The 23,619-nt window shown below is 40.3% G+C and overlaps 1 protein-coding gene across 1 annotated transcript in view; it reads right to left on the bottom strand.

The window, feature by feature from the left end:
* Nucleotides 1-23,619, bottom strand: part of CASC3 (CASC3 exon junction complex subunit) — a 156,257-nt gene that overhangs the window by 119,504 nt on the left and 13,134 nt on the right. The window contains exons 2-5 of the mRNA XM_053698315.1: nucleotides 7,951-7,978; nucleotides 7,013-7,050; nucleotides 6,358-6,507; nucleotides 3,112-3,263 (exon numbers count right to left, since the gene is read on the bottom strand). Of these exons, the coding sequence (XP_053554290.1) occupies nucleotides 3,112-3,263; nucleotides 6,358-6,507; nucleotides 7,013-7,050; nucleotides 7,951-7,978 (368 nt within the window). The remainder of the gene's footprint in view (nucleotides 1-3,111; nucleotides 3,264-6,357; nucleotides 6,508-7,012; nucleotides 7,051-7,950; nucleotides 7,979-23,619) is intronic.

Genomic DNA, 23,619 nt, shown 5'->3' with positions numbered 1-23,619 from the left:
CAAATTTGTAGAATTTGGAAAAAGTATGCAAAGAGGACCAAGTTGCCGCCTTACAGATTTGCTCCACAGATGCTTCATTTTTGAAAGCCCAGGAAGACGAGACAGCCCTAGTGGAATGAGCCGTAATTCTCTTAGGAGGCAGTTGTCCAGCCGTCTCATATGCTAACCGGATAACACTTTTTAACCAGAGAGAAAGAATAGTAGAATTGGTCTTCTGAACCCTTACGCTTACCAGAGAAAACAATGAACAGGGCAGTAGATTGTTGAAAATCTTTAGTTGCTTGTAGATAAAATTTTAGTGCACGCAAAACATCCAGGTTATGCAACAGGCGTTCCTTCTGAGAAGGATTCGGACAAAAGGAAGGGACAACAATTTCCTGATTGATGTTGTGAACCGATACTACTTTGGGAAGAAATCTCAATTTAGTACGAAGGACCGCCTTATCCGCATGAAAAACAACATAAGGGGTATCACACTGCAAAGCCAAAAGATCGGATTACTATGTGAGCAGACGAAATATCTTGGAAACTTTTGTTTCTCCTTGCTAACAACTTAATCAACCGAATGCATAGGCTCAAACAGAGCCTGCTTGAAAGCTTTAAGAACAAGATAAAGGCTCCAAGGAGGAGCAACAGGTTTAAACACAGGCCTGATTCTGACCAAGACCTGAACAAAAGAATGAACATCAGGCAGATCTGCCAGACGTTTGTGCAAAAGAATAGACAGTGCAGAAATCTGACCCTTCAGAGTACTGACTGACTGACAAACCTTTCTCCAGGCCATCTTAAAGAAAAGATAGATTGCGAGGAACTCTCACCCGACTCCAAGAGAAACCCTTTGATTTGCACCAATAAAAAAGGTATTTACGCCATACCTTATGGTAAATCTTACGAGTATCAGGTTTACGAGCCTGAAGCATGGTATCAATGACCTCAGAAAAAACACGCTTAGCCAAAATTAGGCGTTCAATCTCCAAGCAGTCAGCTTCAGAGAATCTAGATTTGGGTGGAGGAAGGGACCCTGAAGTAGAAGGGTCCCAACCTCCAAGGGGGAAGAGATGAAATCTTCACCAGATCCCCGACCAGAACCTGCGAGGCCAGGCAGGAGCTATCAGAATCACTGACGTCCTGTTTGATACGAGTAATGACTCGAGGAAGGAGAGCAAACTGAGGGAACAGATACGCAAGACCGAAGTTCCACAGAACCGCCAGAGCGTTGATTAGAGCTGCTTGTGGATCTCTTGATCCGTACCTTGGAAGCTTAGCGTTTAGACTAGGCGACATAAGATCGAACTCCGGAACCCCCACCGGAGAGTTATCTTTGAAAATACTTCTGGATGGAGGGCCCACTACCTGGGATGAAAGGTCTGCCTGCTCAGAAAATCTGCTTCCCAGTTGTCCACCCCTGGGATGCGGATGGCAGAGAGGAGACAATCATGAGAATTTGCCCACTGAAGAATGCAAGTCACCTCCTTCATAGCAAAGAAATCCGTGTTCGTCCCTGATGGTTGATATACGCCACTGAGGAAATGTTGTCCGATTGAAATCTGATAAACCAGACCAAACTCTGTTGAGGCCAAGCTATCAGAGCATCGAAGATTGCCCACAACTCTAGGATATTTATTGGGAGGGCAGACTCCCTCTGATCCAAATTCCCTGAGCTCTTAAGGAACCCCAAACAGCTCCCCAGCCCAAAAGGCTGGCGATCTGCAGTCACTCGCATCCATTTAGAATATGAGCTGAAAATAAACTGGCTAATGGTGCGCAATGCGAGCACCCGTAGTTAACGTATCGATTAGGGCAGTAGAAAAACAGTTGCGTTTCTAACTGCAAGCATAGTTACCTCACAGCCGTGTCTCTGTCCCTGATAAAGACCGAGACACTCCTCTATAAACCTATTAAAAATGTAAAAAGTCGAAAGAGGGGTCTGGCGCTACATAACAGCCCAAATGAGGCCGAGCGGAATGGCGCAAAAGTGGAAAACACCTCAGATAAACTGCCATTGCTTAAAATGCATAGTATAAAATATGGCTCTTTTTCTGGAGGAAATATTATACTTAATATACAGTGTCAGAGAAGGGATCAAACTCAAATCCTAACAACATTTATTGCCAAATGCAATAAAATAAATCCAATACCTCCTTGAGCATTTGACTCTGCAGACAAACACCACACCACTACCTACATATGACAGGAGCTCCATAGCCGTAGGAGGAAAAAGGCTTAAATGTTTAAGTATTGATATCCCTAGAGAGTAATACCATCCCTTCGTGAAGGAGCCACTGTGTCCTAAAAAAATTAGGTTAGGACCTCAAAATTCGTTAAAACTGACTGTACAGGGATCAAAGTGTGGAGAATAATAACACTCTGATATCCTGTCCCCATTCACCATAAGCCTGGTCCTATTGTAGATTAGACCAGATATGGAAGCAGCAAAATTCTGGTGAGAAATCCAGATAGCTGCTCAGCTGCAATATATCCCAAACTGGTGGATATAAATAATAAAATACCCTTCTGAGGGCATCAGTTCCCACTAGGTCCCTGATATCCCAGTCCTTCCACCTTGATAACTTCCTTTTAAAAATAAATAAGAAAGGACATACCCTCCAGGGTCTTCTGCTGTGGAGCAGTCACGGTAGCTCCAGATGCGAAAGCCTCATCTGACCGCTGACAGGGACCTGAAGACACAAGAAAAACAGAGTAACCAACCCTGGTTTTCTATATAGGGGTTAGGATAAATGTTGGAAGGTATACAAGGACTAACTCGCAGTCTTCCAACTGCTAAAAGCCACCATTACGCTTACTAAAGAGAATTACATTGACCCAGCATAGCCCCAATACTTGCTTGCAGGGAAAAGTACCCATTAAAGAATTCAATTCTTCAGACACCATCTTCGCACATCCTCCTGATGTACAAGGCAAAGAATGACTGGGGATTATGGGTAATGGTAGTGACACTTAACAACTCTGCTGGGTGTTCTTTGCCTCCTCCTGCTGGCCAGGAGTTGAATTCCCCCTAGTAATTGGAATAGATTTGTGGAATCTCCATACCATTGGAAAGAAAGTAGATTTAATACATGAGAACAAAAAGATCAGTTATATGGAATATACCTGACTTCCTCATCCTGGGTATGTCCTCTCAGATCATGTTCAAAGAAAAGTCCCTTACGGGGAATGTAGGCTGGGTTCTTCCTGTCCTCGTCATCATCTAGGTGCTTCTGAGACTTTATAGCTGCTTTATTTTCATCTGGTTCAGTGCTTTCCTGGGAAGAAAGACAACAACTATAACAGACCAATCTCTCATGCCCAGAGAAACGTGTGTACATGTGTAATCAAACATGGGTAGGATTGCACTTCTAATCAAAGTAGAATCAGCTTGGGTGCCAGGAGTAAGGATATTAATAGAACATGTGGCAGATTATAAGAAAATAGACTTATCTGCTATTTTGAAGGTATTCTGATACTAAATGTGAGGTCAAGTTGTCCAGCTGTTATTTGATGAGCTTTGTCATAAGACATTGGGCACAACTTGATTGCCGCTGCAAGTAACAGTGGACTGGAGCATATTTTGTAATGGATTTGCATTGTTTTAAATGGGTTGGCATATAGTGATATGAGAGCACATCTAATGTATACTATTTTTTTTACTATAAAAGAAATAGCATTTAGTTCCTATCTATGCTAGATAATTCAAATTATTCAGAAATGGAATACATGATCAAGCATGTGCTGAGGAACAGCTTCAACCAATTACACTAGCAAGAAAAAAGTAAAGAAGTTAAAGGGACACTGAACCCAATTTTTTTCTTTCGTGATTTAGATAGAGCATGCAATTTTAATCAACTTTCTAATTTACTCCTATTATCAAATTTTCTTCCTTCTATTGGTATCTTTATTTGAAATGCAAGAATGTAAGTTTAGATGCCGGCCCATTTTTGTGGAATAACCTGGGTTATTCTTGCTGATTGGTGGATAAATTCATCCACCAATAAAAAAGTACTGTCCATAGTTCTGAAACAAAAAAAAAAAAAAAGATTAGATACCTTCTTTTTCAAATAAAGATAGCGAGAGAACAAAGAAAAATTGATAATAGGAGTACATTAGAAAGTTGCTTAAAATTGCATGCTCTATCTGAATCACCAAAGAAAAAATTTGGGTTCAGTGTCCCTTTAAATATGGCTATTGATCCCAAAATACATAGAAAAACATCAGAACTATTTATGATTCAATCGTGTTGTAATACCTAGTTCTCCTATAGGTTACAGTACCAGAGTAAAATACAGTGGTATTCACAAAGAAGCTTAAATGAGAGCACACAAAGCCAGTGTAAATAACATTATGTATCATACAGCCTAACAGATACATGCAAAAATACCAATCAGGTTGGTTGACCAAAAAAACTAAACTCCCTAGATATGTGGATATAGAAAAGTACTTAAGTTCTAACTCTTTTATATTTATATCTTCTGTGATCCCTCCTCCTAAAGGCCTAAAGCCTGTCAAAAACGTATCGTGCTTTCCAACAAAATACAGTACAACTGTAGATTTCGCCTACTTTCACAAAGCTCCCTATAAAACTCTGCTAGCAATTCCCTTCAACCAACAAATTTTGCATTTTAGACAATTGCAGTGTCATGCACAACTCCACGGAAGAGTGCTAATTCATGTGGGTCATATATGTAACAATGTGCTCTATCCCGTGGAGTTGTGCATGACCAGTGACTGCACTAATTGGCTAAAATGCAAGTCAATAGATAATAGTCATGTGATAAAGGGGCTGTCAGGATAGGCTTAGATACAAGATAAGAAAAAAAAAAAAAGTATATTAAAAAAGGGACAGTCTACGCCAAAAAGGTTATAGTTTAAAAACATAGATAATCCCTTTATTACCCATTCCCCAGTTTTGCATAACCAACACTGTTATATAAATATTATTTTACCTCTGATTACCTTAAGTTTATGCCTCTTTTGACAGCCTCCCTATCACATGGCTATTTATTTATTATCTATCGACTTGCAATTTATCCAATTAGTGCAGTGTCATGCACTACTCCACGGGAGTGAGCACAACATTATCTATATGACCCACATGAATTAGCAGTCTTTGCCAATAAAAAAAGCATGTGCTAAGAGGCTGTCTGTAGTGGCTTAGAAAAAGGCAGAAATGTAGATGTTTAAATGTTATAAAGTATATTAATATAACAATGTTGGTTGTGCAAAGCAGGGGGATGGGTAGTAAAAGGTTATCTTTTAAAACAACAACATTTCTGGTGTAGACTTTCCCTTTAATGGAGTTGTTTCTACTAGGACTCCCAAAATAGAGGTCCAAATGCTTTCATTACAATTACTAGATATGTGCATTCTGACCCTTTGTTAGTATTCAAATGCGGAATAAGACAGCTGCTTATGGCACTTGGCTCTTTTTAGAGCTGGGTTTATTCTTGTGAATTTTCAACACACCAAGATCTGTGCAAATCCAGATCTTAGTGTGTCTCGAGATGCCTTCTTCTTCATTCGTATCCTAACGAAAGATCAGAATACACATATCTAATAATTATGCCCAGTGAAGGCTTTCTTAAAGGGACATGAAACCCAATTTTTCTTTCATGATTCAGATAGAGCATGCAATTTTAAACAACTTTCTAATTTACTTCTATTATCATTGTATGACAGTGTGTGTGTGTGTGTGCTAAACAAGTGTGTAATGTGTGTGTCTTTACCTTTTACAACACTGACTACAATCAGAAATGAAGTACACATACATTTTAGTCACTTTGCCAAAAATGTCAGCATAAAAACAGGGTGGTGAAGGGATGTGGTATCATGGCACACTGGGTCTTGGGGGAAAAAAGTTTGAAGAACCCTCCTCATCACAGCTGCACAGGTATCTCTTCAACAAAGAATACCACGAGAACTAAGCAAATTTGATAACAGAAGTAAATTCTAACCTTTTTTTAAAAAACAAATTGTATGCGCTGTCTGAATCCTAAAAGAAAATTTTTTGGTTTTAAATCCCTTTAATATTTCAGAAAAAGATGGGATGTTATCGAGGTCTTGGGGAAAAGGGACTTACATACATTCTTGGTGGTTCTATATAAGTGTCTCGGTTTTATGACATTTGCTTTCTACTTCATTAACAAAAACAATGGGATAAAATATTAAATCACCCCCTGGACCACTCTCCTAAATAGATCTTACACAAATTAAAACAATTGTATTACTTTATAGCTTTACATTGCTCTGTAATAAGCAAGTGAATAGTACATTTCTGGGGTAGTTGTGTACCACATGAAATTTTTGAGTTAGCTACTTATGTTTGACCCACATTAAGTCACTAGCAATTGGTACTCTGGGTACCTGTCCATCCCCACTCTGGCGTTCTCCTGTTACTGTGCCCTTTGGCCTGGTTTTCTCCTCTTTCGGAGCTGGAGTGTCCGTAGCATCATTCTCTTGTTTTAATTCCTCCTTTAAGGGCTCCTCGTCACTAAGTCGACGCGCCTCTTCCTCCTGAAAATGAAATAATGCATATTAACAGAGTCAGCTCAGAATTACAAGCTCCTCCGACAGAGTATAAGCTAAAGGCAAATGCATCATAGAGAAACAATTATAATGAAAGATCTTATAAAGAATATTGATGAAGTACTAATCGTGTGTAGCATTTTCAGACATTTATTATTTACTATTAAGACTTGTTTATAAGTATGATCTTGAATATTTGCTGTCAAGCATATATATTGAAAAGGTAAGCTAGAAATATTCTAGAGAAAACACCCTCCACCAATCTCCTTAACCACCTAGGTAAAAGAGATACAACACACAATGGCCTCTTCCCTATCTCAAGTTTACCATATTGTGAACTTACTATTTGTAACTCTCATTGTATTTCTACTTTTTGAAGGTCCAAAAAGGGAACACAAACTACAAAACTAAGTTAGTCTGAAAAGTACAATGGCCATACATGTGTCAGCTTTGTGTTCTACATATTTTCTTTAAGAAAAGGTGCAATACTCACTTCAGATTCTTCAGCACTTTCATAGTCTGACAGGACAGCTATATAGAGTGAGATTAAGTAAAATAAACAAACAAAAAGACAAATTGGTGAAAATAAGAATATGAAAATATGTTGCATCAGCATTTCTTCAAATTATTATGATATTCTAGGGTAAAAAAATATTTTTTTGCACTATTGACACTGCAACTCTATGTGTTTAACCCCCTGCAAATCGGGTTAAACACATAGTTGAAGTACTGCTTAGAACAGCTGACCAGCTGAACATAAGTGGTGATTAGCAGGATCATGAAACTGCCAAGTGGCTCTCAGCATGTTTTTCCTGCTAGCAGTTCTCTGCTTTACTAGTTTGACTCTATATAAAGCACATACTCATCCATTTATGATATTGTCTTTATTTATTAGTATAGATCCCCTATTTTAAAGTGCCATAAAACAGGTTGATCTGTGCATATCCTAAAAGGGCTAAATAATTAAAAATAGTTTGTATAAAAAAAATTGTTTAAAAATTGCTGGAAAGTATTGTAAAATCATTTTTAAAAAATAAGCAAAAATACTAAAATAGCCATGCTGTCTGGAGCAGCCAACTCCACCCCCCCTTATCAGTGTTTAGACACATGTATTGTATTTCAACAGAGTTCACAGCTTCTAGGCATGCTCCAGCAGATAAGCCCTATGCACTTTTGCATTCTACCAAAACAACAATAGATATAGATACAGCCATAGAAGGAAATGTGTGGGGGACTTAGAGCTTTACAATTCGGAAACTTAAAAGAAAGGGTTAATGGCGAGGCACTGCAGTATAAATTTGCAGGTAAAGTAATTAAAGTACATATAATATTTTGTCTCTATCCCAACTTGTTTTATGTCCCTTTAACACATTATTGCTTTGACCTATAAAAAAAAAAAAAAAAAAAAAGGATGATATTATAGAAACTTACCTTCGCCTTCAATTCCATCTTCACTTTCCTGAAAATAAATAAAACAAAATTTAAAAAATGGCTGTAAAAAAATTGTGGCCTGCAGGTGCCACTAAAACTTTGCATATTTTATTACAACATGGTTAAACATTTCCAACTCATTGTAGATGCTTAAAGGGCTACCCATTAGAGCATGTCATTTTAAGACTATTGACCCTACACTACTGCAAAGGGGTTAAGCACATAGTAGAAGTGCTGCTCTGGACTCGCTGAGCACTGCTGGCTCCAAGCGGAAACTTGTCGCTAATCCAATCATCTTGGGACCAGCAGTGCTCCATGGGATTAAAGCAGCACTTCTGTATGTTTAACCCCTTTGTGGGGGTAAAACACACAGCAGTGTAGGGTCAATGGTTTTAAAATGGCGAAGGGCTCGACAAGCCCAGAAGCCACTGCCTCCTAAGTTTGTGGGTTATTCTCCATATAGCTATATACAAATACCACTGTCTGGCTCCTAAACAGATTTGTCAACCCCTGATCTAACAAAGTAGAGCATTTTAATGACTACTATGGACCTTTTAAACAAATATAAAATAAAAATATTTTTTAAATAATTTTTTGTTTTCTTATGGTATATTGCAAATGTGATAAGAATATAAGAATGCAATGGATATGTATAAATGAGTTATTGTTCTTGGAAAAATCTGTGTAAGGTTTAAATTGAATAGGTTTAAGACGAGTGAAAACAATGTTAGTGGCATAAGATGCATTATGTTAGCAGACTAAGTTGCTTCAAATTGAATTTAATGTGAACAGTATATTATTTGAGATATAAATTGTCAAACTACTATTGCAGTAATGTATCTTTAAGAGCAACCTTCAATTAAGGTGTTAATTAGTGTTTGCCCTCTAGCGAATTAATTTTATTTACCCTCTTTAAATAGCCAATTAGTAGTAGGGAAGACAGAGAGCTATGAGTATGCCGCTATTGCCGAAACGCTTTTTAAGGGACAGTATACACTCATTTTCATATAACTGCATGTAATAGACACTTCTATAAAGAATAAGATGCACAGATACTGATATAAAAATCCAGTATAAAATGGTTTAAAAACTTACTTAGAAGCTGTCAGTTTAGCTCTTGAAAAGGCAGTTGGAAAGCCCACTGCAAGTGGCAAATAAGACACTCCCCCCCCCCCCTTCTTTTGCATATGAAAAGACCCTTTACACAAACATGAGCAAGCTGGAGAAGGTAGCTGACGGTATTCACATAACACTTTGGGGCTTGGTTAGGAGTCTGAAAATCAGAGCAATTTTATTTAAAAAAAAGCAAAACTATACAATTTTTTTTTTTTTTAAAGCTTTATGGGCTATATAAATAGATCTACAAAACATCTATGCAAAGAAAAAATGAGTGTATAATGTCCCTTTAACCCCTTAATGACCGAGGACGTGCAGGGTACGTCCTCAAAAAAAAGGCAGTTAATGCCTGAGGACGTACCCTGCACGTCCTCGGTGTGGAAAGCAGCTGGAAGCGATCCTGCTCGCTTCCAGCTGCTTTCCGGTTATTGCAGTGATGCCTCGATATGGAGGCATCCTGCAATAACCATACATGGCCATCCGATGCAGAGAGAGCCACTCTGTGGCCCTCTCTGCACCGGACATCGATGGCCGGTATCGTTGGTGGGTGGGAGCCGAATTGGGAGGCGGGTGGGCGGCCATCGGTGTTGCGCGTGACATCACGGGGGGCGGGATCGGGACCGTCGGGGGCGCGCGCGCGTGCACGGGGGGTGGCGGGCGGGCGCGTGCACGGGGCGGGAGCGGGTGGGAACCGCTACACTACAGAAAAGTTAAAAAGTAAAAGTAAAAAAAAAAATTTAATAAACTTTATTTTAAAAACCATCTAAGGGATCTGGAAGGGGTGGGGGTTGGTCTTGGGGGGGGGGGAAAGCTACACTACAGAAAAGGGACATATTTTATTTAAAAAAAAAGCTTTTTTTCACTAAACTGGGTACTGGCAGACAGCTGCCAGTACCCAAGATGGCGCACATTAAGTCAGAGGGGGAGGGTTAGAGAGCTGTTTAGTGGGGGATCAGTGAGGTTGGGGGCTAAGGGGGATCCCTACACAGAAGCATATGTAAATATGCTAACAAAAAATGCACAAAAAAGCCCAAATATACCTTTTATTTTAGTACTGGCAGAGTTTCTGCCAGTACTTAAGATGGCGGGGACATTTGTGGGGTAGGGGAGGGAAGAGAGATGTTTGGGAGGGATCAGGGGGTCTGATGTTTCAGGTGGGAGGCTGATCTTTACACTAAAGCTAAAATTAACCCTGCAAGCTCCCTACAAGCTACCTAATTGACCCCTTCACTGCTAGCCATAATACACGTGTGATGCGCAGCGCCATTTAGCAGCATTCTAATTACCAAAAAGCAACTCCAAAGTCATATATGTCTGCTATTTCTGAACAAAGGGGATCCCAGAGAAGCATTTACAACCATTTGTGCCATAATTGCACAAGCTGTTTGTAAATTATTTCAGTGAGAAACCTAAAATTATGAAAAATTTTACGTTTTTTTTAATTTGATCGCATTTGGCGGTGAAATGGTGGCATGAAATATACCAAAATGGGCCTAGATCAATACTTGGGGTTGTCTACTACACTACACTAAAGCTAAAATTACCCCAAAAAGCTCCTTACATGCTCCCTAATTAACCCCTTCACTGCTGGGCATAATACACGTGTGGTGCGCAGTGGCATTTAGCGGCCTTCTAATTACCAAAAAGCAATGCCAAAGCCATATATGTCTGCTATTTCTGAACAAAGGGGATCCCAGAGAAGAATTTGCAACCATTTATGCCATAATTGCACAAGCAGTATGTAAATAATTTCAGTGAGAAACTGAAAGTTTGTGAAAAAATTTGTGAAAAAGTGAACAATTTTTTGTATTTGATCGCATTTGGCGGTGAAATGGTGGCATGAAATATACCAAAATGGGCCTAGATCAATAATTTGGGATGTCTTCTAAAAAAAAATATATACATGTCAATGGATATTCAGGGATTCCTGAAAGATATTAGTGTTCTAATGTAACTAGCGTTAATTTGGAAAAAAAATGGTTTGAAAATAGCAAAGTGCTACTTGTATTTATGGCCCTATAAGTTACAAAAAAAGCAAAGAAGATGTAAACATTGGGTATTTCTAAACTCAGGACAAAATTTAGAAACAATTTAGCATGGGTGTTTTTTGGTGGTTGTAGATATGTAACAGATTTTGGGGTTCAAAGTTAGAAAAAGTGTGTTTTTTTCCATTTTTCCTCATATTTTATAATTTTTTTTATAGTAAATGATAAGATATGATGAAAATAATGGTATTTTTAGAAAGTCCATTTAATGGCGAGAAAAACGGTATATAATATGTGTGGGTACAGTAAATGAGTAAGAGGAAAATTTCAGCTAAACACAAACACCGCAGAAATGTAAAAATAGCCTTGGTCCCAAACGGACAGAAAATGGAAAAGTGCTCTGGTCACTAAGGGGTTAAAGGGACACTGTACTCAAAAAAATTTATTTTGTGATTCACATAGAGCATGCATTTTTAAGCAACTTTCTAATTTACTCCTATTATTAAATTTTCTTCATTCTCTTGGTATGTTTATTTGAAAAGCAAGAATGTAAGTTTAGATGCCAGCCCATTTTTGGTGAACAACCTGGGTTGTCCTTGCTGATTGGTCAGCAACAATAAACAAGTGCTGTCCATGGTCCTGAAGCAAACATTTGCTGGCTCCTTAGCTGAGATGCCTTCTTTTTCAAATAAAGATAGCAAGAGAACGAATTAAAATTGATAACAGGAGAAAATGAGAAAGTTGCTTAAAATTGCACGCTCTATCTGAATCATGAAAGAAAAAAATTGTGTTCAGTGTCCCTTTAAGCTTTGTTGGAAGCTAAAGGGCATACTTGTTTGCTGTTATCTGTTCATGTTTTTAGATGGATTACAATAAAGAACTGTGCTTTTAAGTTGCTGCTTCTCCGGACTTTTTGTATACAACCCTTTAAAAACCCATCTCACACACACACAATCTTATTTCAAATGACATTGTAGTCAATGTTCTCCCCTCTAATGGGTTCCCAATGGTCCATTTTTCCTACTGGAGTGTATTTATTTGTTATTTGAAATAGCTAATTTTGCCTGTTATATCCCTAGCTACACTGAAAATATAAGTAACAAATGTTTTCACTGTAGAAGCGCTATGTAAATAGCAGACAAAAGAACCGATTACTTTCCCAGTGGGGGCATGAGGCAGAGAGAGATTTTATATGTGAAATAGCTGCTCGTATTTATTATCTGAATCATGAAAGAAACATTTTTGGGTTTCATGTCCTTTTAAACATTTTTGGAGTTTAAAGTCCCTTTAAGAACTTGCATGTTTTTAAAAAGGGACATGAAGCCCATATTTTTTCTTTCATGATTCAGATAGAACATGTGATTTTAAACAACTTTCTAATTTACTTCTATTATCGAATTTGTTTTGTTCTATTGGTATCCTTTGTTGAAAAGGATACCTAGGTAGGCCCAGGAGCTGCTGATTGGAGGCTGCACATATTTGCCTCATGTTATTGGCTTACACAATGTGTTCAGCTAGCTACTAGAGTAGTGCATTGCTGCTTCATGAACAAAGGATATCAAGAGAATGAAGAAAATTAGATAATAGAAGTAAATCACAAAGTGCTTTGAAATTATATTCTTTATCTAAATCATGAAAGAAAAATGTGGGGTTTTATGTCCCTGTTATTCAAGATACAAAATTCACTGGCCACAGATTCTAGCATAAACCGACTGAATCTTTTAAATATATGCTTTTTTGGAAGAAAAGCCTTTTGAGGCTGGCAGACTACTGAGGATTTGCTAATCACCATGGAGACCTGTAAACACTAGAGATAGAAGCCTTTTAGTAGATCGCAGTGATAGTCTGCTGGGGACCTGGTGATTAGCAGTAAAGATGCCAGCGTCCTCATCTGTGGGTCCCTAGCTAAATAACACTGCTGGGACCTAGAAAGACTATGTAGTACAGTGTTCCAGCAGCTCACAGGATCCCTAGCTGAAACCCGGGACAAATATGCAGTGCAGTGCTTTCTTTTTAATGACACGATGAGTCCACGGATCATCTAATTACTATTGGGAATATCACTCCTGCCCAGCAGGAGGCAGAAAAGAGCACCACGGCAAAGATGTTAAATATCTCCCTTCCCTCCCACCCCAGTCATTCTCTTTGCCTACGTTAGAGCAAGGAAGTGGTAAAGTTAGGTGTTAGAAAAGATTCTTCAATCAAGAGTTTATTATTTTTAAAGTAGTACAAGATTGTGCTGCTTTGTCCTAGGGTGTAGCTGTAGTCCATATCAGTCTCTTCAGTAGAGCAGTGGTGGCTTAACTTGTGGGACATAATTCTCACTGCGTCTCCCATATACTGATGCTGCCCTAACTCTGAAAACCTGAGGGATATTACTCAGTCTTTTCTCTTGTTTCACAGGTCCATGGGAGGGAGAGGACCTCTCAAACCTGGGAGCTGCCTTGTTGTCGGGCAGAATATGAGGTAAGTGCTGACTTTAATTTCTGGGGTTAATGGAAAAACTCAGAAAGAGTTGGGCACTTTATTTCATAGGATGGGACATATAAGGAAGCCTCATTGGAATTGGGCACTTTATATTTAAAAAAAAAGCATAAATTCTCCTATGTACACAGGAGACACTATGTGGACAACCTAGACACAGGCACTGGGGAAGGAAAATACTTTGTGGTGATTTCACATCTCCCGGCGGTTTCATAACAATATGCCGACCGGGAGATTACTTTATTGGCGACGCCCACAATGGGCAGTACTAAAGGAGGCGGCAATTGCGTTGCGCACCTTTTCTCCTTCACTTCCTGATAATCGGAAGGTGAAGTTGTACAGCTTCTTTTCCTATTAAGCATTCTCTATTGTGATATGCGTGTTTAGGACCGGAGACCAACTTTCTGCAGCTGCTGCTGAGTTCCGGATTTGCTAGTGAGGGAACAGCTCCTGCTCAGAGGCAGTTGGTTGCAACTGACAGGTAGGCACCTCAGCAAAGTACAGCTGAGGTGTAGAGGTGATCCGCAGCGTTATTTAAACTTTGTCCTCTCTACATTCAAAAATAAAAAAGGGAGTAAAAAAGTTACCATTTAAAATTTAAAAGGGACAGTAACGTTTTTTATGTTTTGAATTTTATTAAAAAAATTTAACTTTTTATTGATAAATTGATCTATTGTGAGTCAGAATTGACCAAGAGGCTATGCAAAGTGTCACTTGTTCTTTGTGTTTTGATGCCAATGTGGAACCACCAATCCCTTTCTGTTCCTCATGTATTGAGAGGACTTTAAACTGCAGGGATAGACTTTTTTCTGAGCCAACATTTTCCAAAGAGGATGCTGTTCAGTAATCTAATGACAATGTTCAATATATGCCGCAGCTTTCTCCTCAAGCGTCCCAAATTTTACCGCCCTATCATGCAGTGTCCTGCGCTTCCTCTCTAATTCCTTCTGGAGTTACTTTACAAGACATCGCTTCTCTCATGTCTTCTGCAGTTTCTGATGCGTTGTCTGCTTTTCCAATGTTGCAGGGAAAGCGTAAGAGGAAAATCAGACATTCAGTAAGCGAGGTTTCCGAAGCAGTTGTTGCCATTTCGAATGCCCCCTCCCAGAAGCCAGAGGAGGATACCTTAGTAGCATCTGAAGGTGAAATTTCAGATTCTGACAGTGCAATTCCTCTTGCTGATACTGAAGTTGTATCTTTCAGGTTTAAGCTAGAACACCTCCGTCTGTTACTCAAGGAGGTTTTAGCTACTTTGGATGACTGCGACACCTCGGTCGTAGTTAATCCCAAGAAATCCAGTAAGCTAAACAAATATTTTGATGTACCTTCCTTGGTGGAGGTTTTTCCTGTACCAGATCAAGCTACTGAGATCATTGCTAAGGAATGAGAGAGACTGGGTATCCCTTTTTCTCCTTCTCCTATATTTAAAAAGATGTTTCCCGTAGCGGACTCTATCAAGGAGTCTTGGCAAACAGTACCCAAGGTGGAAGGGGCAGTTTCCACTCTGGCCAAGAGAACTACTATACCCGTAGAGGATAGTTGTGCCTTTAAGGATCCTATGGATAAAAAATTAGAGGGGTTACTCAAGAAGATGTATGTACACCAGGGGTTACAATGGCAACCTGCAGAGTGCATTGCTACCGTCACTAGCGCAACGGCATATTGGTTTGATGTGTTGTCTGATGCTATCAGGACAGACACTCCCCTTGATAAGATTCAGGATAGGATAAAAGCTCTTAAGTTATTCCTTTATTTCTACAGGTTATCAAACTAGTAGCAAAAATATCAGGTTTTGCTGTTCTAGCCCGCAGAGCTTTATGGTTAAAACCTTGGTCTGCGGATGTGTCATCTAAGTCTAAACTTTTGGCGATTCCTTACAAGGGAAAGACCTTGTTTGGACCGGGCTTAACGGAAATAATTTCTGATATTACGGGAGGAAAGGGTCATCTTCTCCCTCAGGATAAGAGAAACAAGCAAAAGGGTAGTTTTCGTTCCTTTCAAAATTTCAAGGGAAATTCTTCCACTTCCTCTTCCAACCAAGATCAGGCTAAACCTTCCTGGAGACCAAATCAGTCTTGGAATAAGGAAAAACAATCCAAAAACATAATTTATGTAAGAACTTACCTGATAAATTCATTTCTTTCATATTAACAAGAGTCCATGAGCTAGTGACGTATGGGATATACATTCCTACCAGGAGGGGCAAAGTTTCCCAAACCTTAAAATGCCTATAAATACACCCCTCACCACACCCACAAATCAGTTTAACGAATAGCCAAGAAGTGGGGTGATAAGAAAAAAAGTGCGAAGCATATAAAATAAGGAATTGGAATAATTGTGCTTTATACAAAAAAATCATAACCACCACAAAAAAGGGTGGGCCTCATGGACTCTTGTTAATATGAAAGAAATGAATTTATCAGGTAAGTTCTTACATAAATTATGTTTTCTTTCATGTAATTAACAAGAGTCCATGAGCTAGTGACGTATGGGATAATGACTACCCAAGATGTGGATCTTTCCACACAAGAGTCACTAGAGAGGGAGGGATAAAATAAAGACAGCCAATTCCTGCTGAAAATAATCCACACCCAAAATAAAGTTTAACAAAAAACATAAGCAGAAGATTCAAACTGAAACCGCTGCCTGAAGAACTTTTCTACCAAAAACTGCTTCAGAAGAAGAAAATACATCAAAATGGTAGAATTTAGTAAAAGTATGCAAAGAGGACCAAGTTGCTGCTTTGCAGATCTGGTCAACCGAAGCTTCATTCCTAAACGCCCAGGAAGTAGATACTGACCTAGTAGAATGAGCTGTAATTCTTTGAGGCGGAATTTTACCCGACTCAACATAGGCAAGATGAATTAAAGATTTCAACCAAGATGCCAAAGAAATGGCAGAAGCTTTCTGGCCTTTCCTAGAACCGGAAAAGATAACAAATAGACTAGAAGTCTTACGGAAAGATTTCGTAGCTTCAACATAATATTTCAAAGCTCTAACAACATCCAAAGAATGCAATGATTTCTCCTTAGAATTCTTAGGATTAGGACATAATGAAGGAACCACAATTTCTCTACTAATGTTGTTGGAATTCACAACTTTAGGTAAAAATTCAAAAGAAGTTCGCAACACCGCCTTATCCTGATGAAAAATCAGAAAAGGAGACTCACACGAAAGAGCAGATAATTCAGAAACTCTTCTAGCAGAAGAGATGGCCAAAAGGAACAAAACTTTCCAAGAAAGTAATTTAATGTCCAATGAATGCATAGGTTCAAACGGAGGAGCTTGAAGAGCTCCCAGAACCAAATTCAAACTCCAAGGAGGAGAAATTGACTTAATAACAGGTTTTATACGAACCAAAGCTTGTACAAAACAATGAATATCAGGAAGAATAGCAATCTTTCTGTGAAAAAGAACAGAAAGAGCGGAGATTTGTCCTTTCAAAGAACTTGCGGACAAACCCTTATCTAAACCATCCTGAAGAAACTGTAAAATTCTCGGTATTCTAAAAGAATGCCAAGAAAAATGATGAGAAAGACACCAAGAAATATAAGTCTTCCAGACTCTATAATATATCTCTCGAGATACAGATTTACGAGCCTGTAACATAGTATTAATCACGGAGTCAGAGAAACCTCTATGACCAAGAATCAAGCGTTCAATCTCCATACCTTTAAATTTAAGGATTTCAGATCCGGATGGAAAAAAGGACCTTGTGACAGAAGGTCTGGTCTTAACGGAAGAGTCCATGGCTGGCAAGATGCCATCCGGACAAGATCCGCATACCAAAACCTGTGAGGCCATGCCGGAGCTATTAGCAGAACAAACGAGCATTCCCTCAGAATCTTGGAGATTACTCTTGGAAGAAGAACTAGAGGCGGAAAGATATAGGCAGGATGATACTTCCAAGGAAGTGATAATGCATCCACTGCCTCCGCCTGAGGATCCCGGGATCTGGACAGATACCTGGGAAGTTTCTTGTTTAGATGAGAGGCCATCAGATCTATCTCTGGGAGCCCCCACAATTGAACAATCTGAAGAAATACCTCTGGGTGAAGAGACCATTCGCCCGGATGCAACGTTTGGCGACTGAGATAATCCGCTTCCCAATTGTCTACACCTGGGATATGAACCGCAGAGATTAGACAGGAGCTGGATTCCGCCCAAACCAAAATTCGAGATACTTCTTTCATAGCCAGAGGACTGTGAGTCCCTCCTTGATGATTGATGTATGCCACAGTTGTGACATTGTCTGTCTGAAAACAAATGAACGATTCTCTCTTCAGAAGAGGCCAAAACTGAAGAGCTCTGAAAACTGCACGGAGTTCCAAGATATTGATCGGTAATCTCACCTCCTGAGATTCCCAAACTCCTTGTGCCGTCAGAGATCCCCACACAGCTCCCCAACCTGTGAGACTTGCATCTGTTGAAATTACAGTCCAGGTCGGAAGAACAAAAGAAGCCCCCTGAATTAAACGATGGTGATCTGTCCACCACGTTAGAGAGTGCCGAACAATCGGTTTTAAAGATATTAATTGATATATCTTCGTGTAATCCCTGCACCATTGGTTCAGCATACAGAGCTGAAGAGGTCGCATGTGAAAACGAGCAAAGGGGATCGCGTCCGATGCAGCAGTCATAAGACCTAGAATTTCCATGCATAAGGCTACCGAAGGGAATGATTGAGACTGAAGGTTTCGACAGGCTGTAATCAATTTTAGACGTCTCTTGTCTGTTAAAGACAAAGTCATGGACACTGAATCTATCTGGAAACCCAGAAAGGTTACCCTTGTTTGAGGAATCAAAGAACTTTTTGGTAAATTGATCCTCCAACCATGATCTTGAAGAAACAACACAAGTCGATTCGTATGAGACTCTGCTAAATGTAAAGACGGAGCAAGTACCAAGATATCGTCCAAATAAGGAAATACCACAATACCCTGTTCTCTGATTACAGACAGAAGGGCACCGAGAATCTTTGTGAAAATTCTTGGAGCTGTAGCAAGGCCAAACGGTAGAGCCACAAATTGGTAATGCTTGTCTAGAAAAGAGAATCTCAGGAACTGATAATGATCTGGATGAATCGGAATATGCAGATATGCATCCTGTAAATCTATTGTGGACATATAATTCCCTTGCTGAACAAAAGGCAATATAGTCCTTACAGTTACCATCTTGAACGTTGGTATCCTTACATAACGATTCAATAATTTTAGATCCAGAACTGGTCTGAAGGAATTCTCCTTCTTTGGTACAATGAAGAGATTTGAATAAAACCCCATCCCCTGTTCCGGAACTGGAACTGGCATAATTACTCCAGCCAACTCTAGATCTGAAACACAATTCAGAAATGCTTGAGCTTTCACTGGATTTACTGGGACATGGGAAAGAAAAAATCTCTTTGCAGGAGGTCTCATCTTGAAACCAATTCTGTACCCTTCTGAAACAATGTTCTGAATCCAAAGATTGTGAACAGAATTGATCCAAATTTCTTTGAAAAAACGTAACCTGCCCCCTACCAGCTGAACTGGAATGAGGGCCGTACCTTCATGTGAACTTAGAAGCAGGCTTTGCCTTTCTAGCAGGCTTGGATTTATTCCAGACTGGAGATGGTTTCCAAACTGAAACTGCTCCTGAGGACGAAGGATCAGGCTTTTGTTCTTTGTTGAAACGAAAGGAACGAAAACGATTGTTAGCCCTGTTTTTACCTTTAGACTTTTTATCCTGTGGTAAAAAAGTTCCTTTCCCACCAGTAACAGTTGAAATAATAGAATCCAACTGAGAACCAAATAATTTGTTTCCCTGGAAAGAAATGGAAAGTAGAGTTGATTTAGAAGCCATATCAGCATTCCAAGTCTTAAGCCATAAAGCTCTTCTGGCTAAGACAAAAGCGACGCCCATATTTTTTGGCGCCAAATAAGACGCCCACATTATTTGGCGCCTAAATGCTTTTGGCGCCAAAAATGACGCCACATCCGGAACGCCGACATTTTTGGCGCAAAATAACGTCAAAAATGACGCAACTTCCGGCGACACGTATGACGCCGGAAACGGAAAAGAATTTTTGCGCCAAAAAAGTCCGCGCCAAGAATGACGCAATAAAATGAAGCATTTTCAGCCCCCGCGAGCCTAACAGCCCACAGGGAAAAAGTCAAATTTTTGAGGTAAGAAAAAATATGATAATTTAAAGCATAATCCCAAATATGAAACTGACTGTCTGGAAATAAGGAAAGTTGAACATTCTGAGTCAAGGCAAATAAATGTTTGAATACATATATTTAGAACTTTATAAATAAAGTGCCCAACCATAGCTTAGAGTGTCACAGAAAATAAGACTTACTTACCCCAGGACACTCATCTACATGTTTGTAGAAAGCCAAACCAGTACTGAAACGAGAATCAGTAGAGGAAATGGTAAATATAAGAGTATATCGTCGATCTGAAAAGGGAGGTAAGAGATGAATCTCTACGACCGATAACAGAGAACCTTATGAAATAGACCCCGTAGAAGGAGATCACTGCATTCAATAGGCAATACTCTCCTCACATCCCTCTGACATTCACTGCACGCTGAGAGGAAAACCGGGCTCCAACTTGCTGCGGAGCGCATATCAACGTAGAATCTAGCACAAACTTACTTCACCACCTCCCTTGGAGGCAAAGTTTGTAAAACTGATTTGTGGGTGTGGTGAGGGGTGTATTTATAGGCATTTTAAGGTTTGGGAAACTTTGCCCCTCCTGGTAGGAATGTATATCCCATACGTCACTAGCTCATGGACTCTTGTTAATTACATGAAAGAAAAGCATGCTATTGAATCAAAGACAGCATGAAGTGCATGCCCCCGATCCGGGACCGGATCTTGTAGGGGGCAGGCTTTCCTTCGCTCAGGCTTGGGTTCAAGATGTTCAGGATCCCTGGGCAGTGGACATAGTGTCCCAGGGATACAAACTAGAGTTCAAAGGTTTTCCTCCCAGAGGCAGGTTTCTGCTTTCAAGATTATCTGCAGACTAGACAAAAAAAGAGAGAAGTTCTTACACTGTGTAAGAGACCTCTTCGACCTGGGAGTGATAGTTCCTGTTCCGATGCAGGAACGGGGTCTGGGATTTTATTCCAATCTGTTCGTGGTTCCCAAAAAAGGAGGGAACCTTCAGGCCAATTTTAGATCTCAAGAGTCTAAACAAATTCCTTCAAGATGGAAACTATTCGTTCCATTCTTCCTTTGGTCCAAGAGGGTCAATTTATGACAACAGTGGATTTAAAGGATGCGTACCTGCATGCTCCCATTCACAGGGATCATCACAAGTTTCTAAGGGTTGCTTTCCTAGACAAACACTTCCAATTTGTGGCTCTTCCTTTCGGCCTTGCCACAGCTCCCAGAATTTTCTCAAAGGTTCTGGGATCCTTACTGGCGGTGTTCCGATTACGGGGCATTGCAGTGGCGCCTTATCTGGACGATATCCTGGTCCAGGCGCCATCTTTTCAACAAGCAAGGTCCCACACGGAAATGTTATCTTTCCTGCGGTCTCACGGATGGAAGGTAAAATTTGGAAAAGAACTCCTTAGTTCCAAATACAAGGGTAACCTTCTTGGGAACCATAATATATTCCATATCAATGAAGATTTTTCTGACAGAAGTCAGGAAATCAAAGATTTCCGATTCTTGCTTAGCACTTCAGTCCGCTCCTCGACCATCTGTGGCTCAGTGCATGGAGGTAATTGGGCTGATGGTGGCGGCAATGGACATCATCCCGTTCGCTCGTTTCCACCTCAGACCTCTGCAGTTAAACATGCTCAGTCAATGGAACCGAGATTATGCGGATTTGTCTTCACGAATACTACTGAGCAGGAGACAAGGGATTCTCTTTGATGGTGGTTGTCTCAGGATTAGCTCTCCCAGGAAACCTGCTTTTGCAGACCTTTTTGGGTGATTGTGACAACTGACACCAGCCTTCTAGGATGGGGAGCAGTCTGGGGCTCCCTAAAGGCTCAGGGAGTTTGGACTCAGTCTGTTCTGCCTATAAACATTCTGGAGCTGAGAGCGATCTTCAATGCTCTTCTGGCCTGGCCCCAGTTAGCCTCGGCCCAGTTTATCAGGTTCCAGTTGGACAACATAACTTCAGTGGCTTACATCAATCATCAGGAAGGAATGCAGAGTTCCTTAGCAATGATAGAGGTAGCCAAAATAATTTGGTGGGTGGAAACCCACTCTTGTTGTCTGTCAGCAATCCACATCCCAGGGGTGGACAACTGGGAGGCGGACTTCCTGAGCAGGCAGATCTTTCACCTGGGGGAGTGGAAACTCCATTCGGAAGTGTTTTCCAGTCCGATTCTCAAAAGGGGTCAGCCGGAATTGGATCTCATGGCATCGCGACAGAATGCCAAGCTTCCGAGGTACGGATCGAGGTCAAGGGACCCTCAGGCTGTATTGATAGACGCCCTGGCGGTACCTTGGACCTTCTGTCTAGCATACCTACTTCCTCCATTCGCTCTTCTTCCTCGGGACATTGCTCGAATCAAGCATGAGAAGGCATCAGTGATCCTCATTGCACCGGCTTGGCATCGCAGGATTTGGTATGCAGATCTGGTGGACATGTCGTCTCTTCCACCTTGGAGACTTCCGTTGAGGAAGGACCTTCTACTTCAGGGGCCCTTCCTTCATCCAAATCTAATTTCTCTGAAGCGGACTGCTTGGAGATTGAACGCTTAATTTTATCCAAGCGGGGCTTTTCAAAATCGGTCATAGAGACCATGATTCAGGCTCGTAAACCTGTAACTAGAAAGATTTACTACAAGATATGGTGTAAATCTCTCTATTGGTGTGAATCCAAGGGCTTCTCTTGGAGTAGAGTTAGGAATCCTAGAATTTTGTTATTCCTCCAAGGTTTGGAGAAAGGATTATTGGCAAGTTGCCTAAAGGGTCAAATACCTGCCTTGTCTATTTTGTTACATAAGCGCCTGGTGGACATACCAGATATGCAATCTTTTTGTCAGGATCAGGTCTGTGTTCAAACCAGTTACTCCTCCATGGAGTCTTAATTTAGTTGTTAAGGTTCTTCAAGGGGCTCCGTTTGAGCCTATGCATTCCATAGATATTAAGTTGTTATCTTGGAAAGTTTTGTTTCTTGTTGCTATTTCTACTGCTCGTAGAGTGTCAGAGCTCTCCGGCATTGCAGTATGAGTCTCCTTACATTATTTTTCATTCAGATAAGATAGTTTTACGTACTAAATTAGGATTTCTTCCTAAAGTAATTTCTGACCGGAACATTAATCAGGAGATTGTTGTTCCTTCCTTGTGTCCTAATTCTTTTTCTCAGAAGGAATGGCTTCTGCACAATTTAGAGGTGGTATGTGCTCTGAAATTTTACCTACAGGCGACTAAGGATTTTCGTCAGTCTTCTGCCTTGTTTGTGGTTTTCTCGGGAAAACTTAAGGGACAGAAAGCCACTGCTACTTCTCTTTCTTTTTGGCTGAAGAGTATCATACGTTTTGCCTATGAAACTGCTGGACAGCATCCTCCAGAGAGAGAGTTACGGCTCATTCCACGAGGGCTGTTGCTTCCTCATGGGCATTCAAAAATGAAGCTTCTGTGGAACAGATTTGCAAGGCTGCAACTTGGTCCTCTCTTTACACTTTTTCAAAGTTCTATAAATTTGACACTTTTGCCTTGGCTGAGGCCGCTTTTGGGAGAAAGGTTTTACAAGCAGTGGTGCTTTCCGTTTATGTTCCGTGTCTTGTCCCTCCCTTATCTGTGTACACTAGCTTGGGTATTGATTCCCTATAGTAATTAGATGACCTGTGGACTCAACGTGTCATTAAAAAGAAAAGAAAATGTATGCTTACCTGATACATTTATTTCTTTTTTGACACAATGAGTCCATGGCCCGCCCTGTTCTATAGACAGGTTGTTGGTTTGTTATAAACTACAGACACCTCTGCACCTTGTTGCTTCCTTTCTCTCCTTTACTTCGGTCGAATTACTGGGGTGGGAGAGAAGGGAGGTGATATTTAACAGCTTTGCTGTGGTGCTCTTTGCCGCCTCCTGCTGGGCAGGAGTAATATTCTCAATAGTAATTAGATGATCCA

The sequence above is a fragment of the Bombina bombina genome, chromosome 1, assembly GCF_027579735.1.
Source record: "Bombina bombina isolate aBomBom1 chromosome 1, aBomBom1.pri, whole genome shotgun sequence".
In the NCBI taxonomy this organism is placed as follows: Eukaryota; Metazoa; Chordata; class Amphibia; order Anura; family Bombinatoridae; genus Bombina; species Bombina bombina.
This window is presented reverse-complemented; position numbering and strand designations above follow the sequence as displayed.